At 44.2% G+C, this 6,131-nt stretch overlaps 1 protein-coding gene across 1 annotated transcript; it reads right to left on the bottom strand.

The window, feature by feature from the left end:
* Positions 1-688: 688 nt before the first annotated feature.
* Positions 689-4,558, bottom strand: LOC144736826 (CUB and zona pellucida-like domain-containing protein 1). Its single transcript, XM_078619470.1, has 8 exons — positions 4,446-4,558; positions 3,715-3,786; positions 2,934-3,118; positions 2,432-2,532; positions 1,765-2,067; positions 1,577-1,673; positions 1,101-1,272; positions 689-846 (listed from the first exon to the last, which is right to left on the bottom strand). Exons 1-8 carry the CDS (start codon positions 4,516-4,518, stop codon positions 743-745), a joined length of 1,107 nt encoding a protein of 368 aa, XP_078475596.1. The 5' UTR covers positions 4,519-4,558; the 3' UTR covers positions 689-742.
* Between the last annotated feature and the right edge of the window lie 1,573 nt (positions 4,559-6,131).

Below are 6,131 nucleotides of genomic sequence, written 5' to 3'. Positions count from 1 at the left end.
GAGGCTTATGAGCGAAAACATCTGCGCTATGCCGATCTAGCTGCCGAAGCACGGCATCATGGCTGGAACACAGAAGTCCGACCAGTGGAGGTGGGCTGCAGAGGTTTTGTGGCAACATCTACAACCAGACTGCTTAGAGACCTGGGAATTAAGGGCCAGAGCCAGCGTTCGGCAATCAGAGCTGTATCAGAGGCAGCAGAAGGCAGCGGCTCTGGATGAAGAGGAAAGACCCCAGCTGGGCCCCAAAGTGAGAGGGCCAGGAGGTATGCAGTCAATGTTTGACTCAGGGAGGACACCCCTGCCATGCATAGTCCAAAGGGAATGTTGGCTAAGAACAACAAGGCAACTCCTATGACTAATTAGGAATGGGACGCAAGCATAGGCTTGATCACCCTGTCGCTGGCCACCTTTGGGGAGGGTGTATAGTACGAAAGACCGAAATACCCTAGGAACCAAAGGTTCACTACTGACGATGCGCTCCCCAAATTTCACCAGGCTCACTGTTGATGAACTCTTGGAAGTGCTTGCACAAAGGATAGTAACATCTCATGCTGTGTCCTTTGGAATCTAAGATCAACCCAAAGTGGACATTTCAAGGCAATGTGTTTTTTATTTTTTAACCAGGAGACAAGCATGCAAGGCGACCAGGTGGAGCCGATGTGCAATAAGCACCATTCAAGCCAAAATATTCGTTTGAATCCTTGCTTTATTCCATGACGTGTATACATATTAAACATCTGCATCACTTCTTAGCCAGCATCCTCTTCGAAGCAAAGCCCAAGCCCACGAGGATGATGGAAGCAACTGCTGCAATGGCCACCACACCAGGGTAGTTCAGGATCTCCGCTGTAAAGAAGGCAATCGATGGGGCAGCAGGTAAGGCGAAGTCATGGAAATACATTTTGCAATTAGAATACCAGGATGCGTTTAAAATTGCAAAATCATTGAAGAAATAAGCAAGACGAATTCTAGCTTGCTGGATTGACACTTCTGTTAGGAGGGCCTAGAGTTTTAAAATCGAGACCTGGCCTAAATAGAGTGGAAATTATTATCATGTTGCTTTAGAAACCAGCACCACGCGAAATGAAAAACAAACGCACAGCGGGATAGGGCGGCATCCTCGCTGTAGACAAAGGGTCCTCTGGTGAAGATGTAGACCGGGGTATCCACGGTTTCCAAGCTGCTCCTCCTTTTCCTGGCCAGACATCCTTGCTGGCAGCGAGAGGCAGTCAAAGAAGCCTTGCAAGCTATCAATGCAGCGTGGATGTACACCTGCAGGAGTGAAAGGGAAGGTTTTAAAAAAGCATGTGTAATTTATGGGGATGTGAACGCCCCAGAGACACCCAATCGAATCATTAACAAGCAATGTTTAACCATTGGGACTGTTGGGCCAGTCCAAGTGTTGATAAAAGAGGAAAACCCATTGCAGAACAGAAGTCCTAAATTAGACAAATGAGCGCAAGCTGTAAATTTTCCCCAGGCCATTCTTGATGCAAGGCAAAGCATAACTAAGGCTCGTCGACCCTACCACTCGAAGTTCATGATAGCTTTTACCATGGTGGAACATTGAGCTCACGTATTTTTTATCTTGAGCAGTGAATGCGAAGGCTGGGAAGGTGAAGCGGCGGGCAGTGGCGGTGACGGTGACATTCACAGTGCTGTCACGCAGACACCTACAGAAAGAGAAAGTCCACAGATTAAGCTAGAAATAGGCTCAAGTACACTTCAGCCAGTGTCAAGCGCAAGAATAGAAAAACGACGCACCCTTCTTTCACGAGATAATATTTCAGCGGATCAAGGGGGCTATTGGTGGGAGTTGCGTAGAGGTCGACAGTGAACAGGGAAAGGTCGAGGCCGGTCTTGAGGGACAACTGGAGATAGAGGGTTTGACGCAGCTGCACCACTAGGGGGTAGTCGGTGGGCAGGTATGGCGCCAGGAACGTTGAGCTTTTGTAGAAATCCATCTTCAGTTCCAGTTCAGCATAGACGGTCTGGTTGAGCACAACCTTTGTGCTGTTGGGCTGGAGTGCTAAAGACGACAAGAGCTCAGTCCTCGGAATCTTGCAGCTAATAAAAATGAAGGGGACAATGCGAAAAGAGCATCAGTGTGTAGGTCTGAATGAAATCCTATCATTACAATAGCAGAGTTTAGTTCAAACCGAGGTGTATAAAGACCCTCTACCTCAACCAAATGGGTCACGAACAAATCCCAACCATGTTTTTCAGTTCGGCAGCAAGTTGTGAACCGAATGACAAATTTAGCTTTGTTGGACAAGACCTTTCAATTGAAGGCATGCCAATCACGACAATATCCAGGAAGTTACTGGAAGGGTCGTTACGACAGGCTTGGTCACGCCTTTACGTGGAATAGCAAGAATGCTTTAGCAGACTGCGATAATCTACGTGTCAAGCATGGGTTTGGGTCACATACATTGCATTGACCATGATGTACACGAAGTCGTAGGTGATGATGCCGAACGTGGTACTGGGCAGAGAAATCGTTTGAGAGAAGACGAGGTCTGTGCTCGTTTCCTGGGGGCGGGGGGGGGAGAGATGAGGCAGAATAGAGTAGTTTGAAAAAGAATTAACCCGTAAAAACAAAGTTTTCCACTATAAATCCTTTATATGCGTGGCATCGGTTTTATTTTATTATTCATTTCTGTTTTTCTTGAGTAAGAGTTTCATTTTTAAATCATTGGGATTTTAAATTAAATGTGAAAAAAAATGTTTCCTAAAAAGTGGAAATTGTCACGCACAACGAGTTTGTGCGCAAAATGTCAGCTCGATTGGATCACGGGAAATGGGTTAAAAAACGACCGAAAGAGTTGCACGGTCCTAAGCAAGCAAGCGAAGTTAATATAAAGGATTTAAAAAGCAGGCAGTTAAGTAAAAGTAAAGTACTTTCATTAAAAAAGAAAGGTTAATATTGAGACCTCAAAGACGGTGCCACATTCTCCGAGCGAAATGTTGAACGTGATGTACGGCCCAGAGTCTGTCAATCTGCATGCAGGAGTTGCAGAGTTCATGACGAGATCAGAAGCGCCATAGCCCAGCAGGACGCTTTTCGCGACCTTCGCAGACATCCTCTCTTTGAAGCACTCCACCTCGTAGGTGACACCTTGGTCATGCACAAGCCAAACCAGCAAATTCGAAATTTCAGTAAAAAACAAAAACATGACACTCTTCCATCTTATTACGTCTGTACAAAAGGGGTATCACTCATATTAGTCCCTGCATTCCCAAGGAGGAGCCATGCATCCCAGCATTTTAACGTCCCCATCCCTCAATTAGGCAAAGCCAGCTTCCAGCACAACCATAATGCAAATGTTCTCATCCGTTCTGGAGTACAGGAAAGAAAACGACACTGCATTAGGATGTAACAATTCTGCAGTCATTTGTAGAATACTTTTTTATAATCAGTCTCCAAATCAGCACCAAGCCAATGTTTACAATCTCTAAAATAATCCAGTCAACACTGGGGCTCTTAAAGGAGAAATTACTCTTGAGACAAGAGGCTATGCTTTGGGTAGTGTCCCTTGAACAGTTGTTGCTATAGCCGAGACAGTTCCTGAAGCGTTCCCTTTAAAAATGTCTTGCCTTAACAAAAAACAAATCACGGAGAGTTTACATGGTTACAAATCAGACGGGGCACAAGGAAACGCAAGAGATTAATCTAGTGGCAGTCTCGTGTCACGTGCAAAGTATTACTTATACCTGCTGGGATCGTAGAGGGAGGCAATTCCTCATCATCGATAGCCCTCAAGCCACGATTGGCAGCGCGATGTCCTTCAAGAGAAGATCGACAGCACAAATGTGGCGTTAATATTGCATCAAAATACGAGTAGAAACATCACGTACACTCGTGCAACAGCACATCTGCCATTTAGTCATGAAGCTTGTTTGATCATGGTCCAGCACACTAGGTCAAGACCAAACCTTTTCATAATGGAAACCAAGAAATGTAATTGAAGTCAATTTAAAACAGAATTGAAATACAAGTAAACGAAATAGATGAAAGTCGAAAGAAATATGCAATTTGAGTGTAGGAAAAGGTAGTAAGCAGAAAAGCACAAAATTAATAATTTGGTTACGCTTAACGTACATGGAAATCGGTATTCGTCAAACATTCTAATGCTAACGTACACCAAAATCTTGCCCACAGCAGGGGGGTTAGTCTGCAAACTCGCAAATGGTCAAATCCGTGACGGGCGACTTTTAATATTACTCAAAATGGGATATCATACCACATCCACCCTCCTAGTGTGAAGCTTGCCAGTCAATGCAGGAAAAGGAGGTTCGATTCTCAACGATGCTTTCGTTTCAAAACGTAATAACCAGTTTTAAGTCAAACCATTCCGTTACTGCATACGAGTCTCTTTCGAACCTTCAACGCTTGATCTTTTTAAGGGAGGGAATATGCAGTGTGCACCTTGCGAAACTCTCACCCACGAAGTCAGAATCCGCAGACAAAACACCCACGGCACAGAGCACCACGACCCAGCGAAGTTGAGACTCCATCTTGCTGCGAGCACGAGATACACCGCAATGGGTGTCTTGTTCGGCCATTTATAGTCGCTCAGCGTTTCCTCTGATTGGTCGCAGTCACACGCTGTTCAATTAACTCTCGGGCCACTTATTGATGCCTTTGTGTTTCGATTGCAGTGCACTTACACGAGTGTGGTATGCACGCATTTTCCGTCAATGAAGCAGCGTACAGTCCCTTGTATTCAGGTGAATGAGAACAGCCTGCAAGCTCATAGTAATTAGGTTCATCTTCTTGGTTCTTTCGGTAAAGTCACGTAGAATGGAAACATAGTCTGTCTACTCGACAGACCTGCTCTTCACCTGTGGCCGAAACGTCGTGAGAATTATTTATTTATGTTTTATTTTTATTATTTTATTATTTCCATTCTACGTGCCTTTACCGAAAGAACCAAGAAGATGGATCCCTGCAGTCACTAAAGCTTTAAATCGAAGTAATTAGGTTATTTGATTAGATTACAATAATATGAGCTGTGGAATCACTTTCATTACTTTTAATTAATGTGTTGAAATTGTATGCGTGAATGATTATACTCGATAAAGCAGCTAATTAAACGTATTTTTTGTATCCAATCTCGACGCATCTTGCAAGCTCAGCAGGGCTGAACTTGGTTTGTGTTTGGACGATTGACCAGCAGTGCATCAGGCCGCAGATTGCAGAGCAGCTGGGAGATAGTAGAACAGCAATCTTCTTCTTTCATTTGGCTGATGTACATACAGAGCAACAACTACAATTTCACATTCAGGTGATCAAGCCAGTTAACGGCGTCAGGAATAGCGGAGTGTAACGCTGTGACGTCTCCATCGTATTTGTGAATCGGGCATTACGTCGATAAATGTTGTACGGTTTGTTCTGGAAGACCACAGTCGCACTTGGGAGAGTTTTTCATTTTCCATTTGTGCATCAGGAATCAGCGTCTGCCATGGTTTGTGCGGATGCAGTTTTGGGTGGATCATGAGCTGCGTGGAAGATCAAACCCAGGGATCTTCTGCTTTGGGTTGAGCAATGGACTCAGCTCTTATCAACAGTTTTTATGAGACCTCCTTTACCAGTGGCAAAATATAGTAATAGGTGTTTACCCTTTCAACTGGTACAAAAACTGACACCTTTATACAAGGCATCATGTTTGCAATAACCACAACACAAGCAGTCAAAATGCAAACAAAAAGAAACAACTCTGATAATGATAATGTATGCACTGTCCTTGAAGTTGATTGGTCCACACCCGAGACAGCTTTTCTTAGAGCCTAGTCTCCATTGGTGTTGGACCAGATGACGCCAAAAGGCGTACAACTCAACTTTTGTACCAGTTGAAAGGGTAAAAACCTATCACTATATTTTGCCACTGGTAAAGGAGATGTCTCATAGTGTAAATGCTTAGCCCGAGCTCTCAATACTCTGATAGTGCGCTGTTTTTGAGTTGTACGCATTTTGGCGTCATCTGGTCCAACACCAATGGAGGCTAGGCTCTAAGAAAAGCTGTCTCGGGTGTGTACCAATCAACTTCAAGGACAGTGCATATCATTATCATTTTCTTGGTTCTTTCGGTAAAGTCACGTAGAAGGGAAGTAATAAAATAATAAAAATA

The sequence above is a fragment of the Lampetra planeri genome, chromosome 63 (assembly GCF_965212315.1).
Source record: "Lampetra planeri chromosome 63, kcLamPlan1.2.h2, whole genome shotgun sequence".
In the NCBI taxonomy this organism is placed as follows: Eukaryota; Metazoa; Chordata; class Hyperoartia; order Petromyzontiformes; family Petromyzontidae; genus Lampetra; species Lampetra planeri.
The sequence above is the reverse complement of the archived record's forward strand: the minus strand, read 5'-3'. Positions and strand labels throughout refer to the sequence as shown.

Coding starts and splice junctions, on each gene's coding strand:
- LOC144736826 (XM_078619470.1), bottom strand. CDS start 4,518: ATGGAGTCTCAACTTCGCTGGGTCGTGGTGCTCTGTGCCGTGGGTGTT. Junction 1,674..1,764: donor TATTATCTCGTGAAAGAAGG/GTGCGTCGTTTT, acceptor CTCTTTCTGTAG/GTGTCTGCGTGACAGCACTG. Junction 847..1,100: donor GGATGCCGCCCTATCCCGCT/GTGCGTTTGTTT, acceptor CCTTCTTTACAG/CGGAGATCCTGAACTACCCT.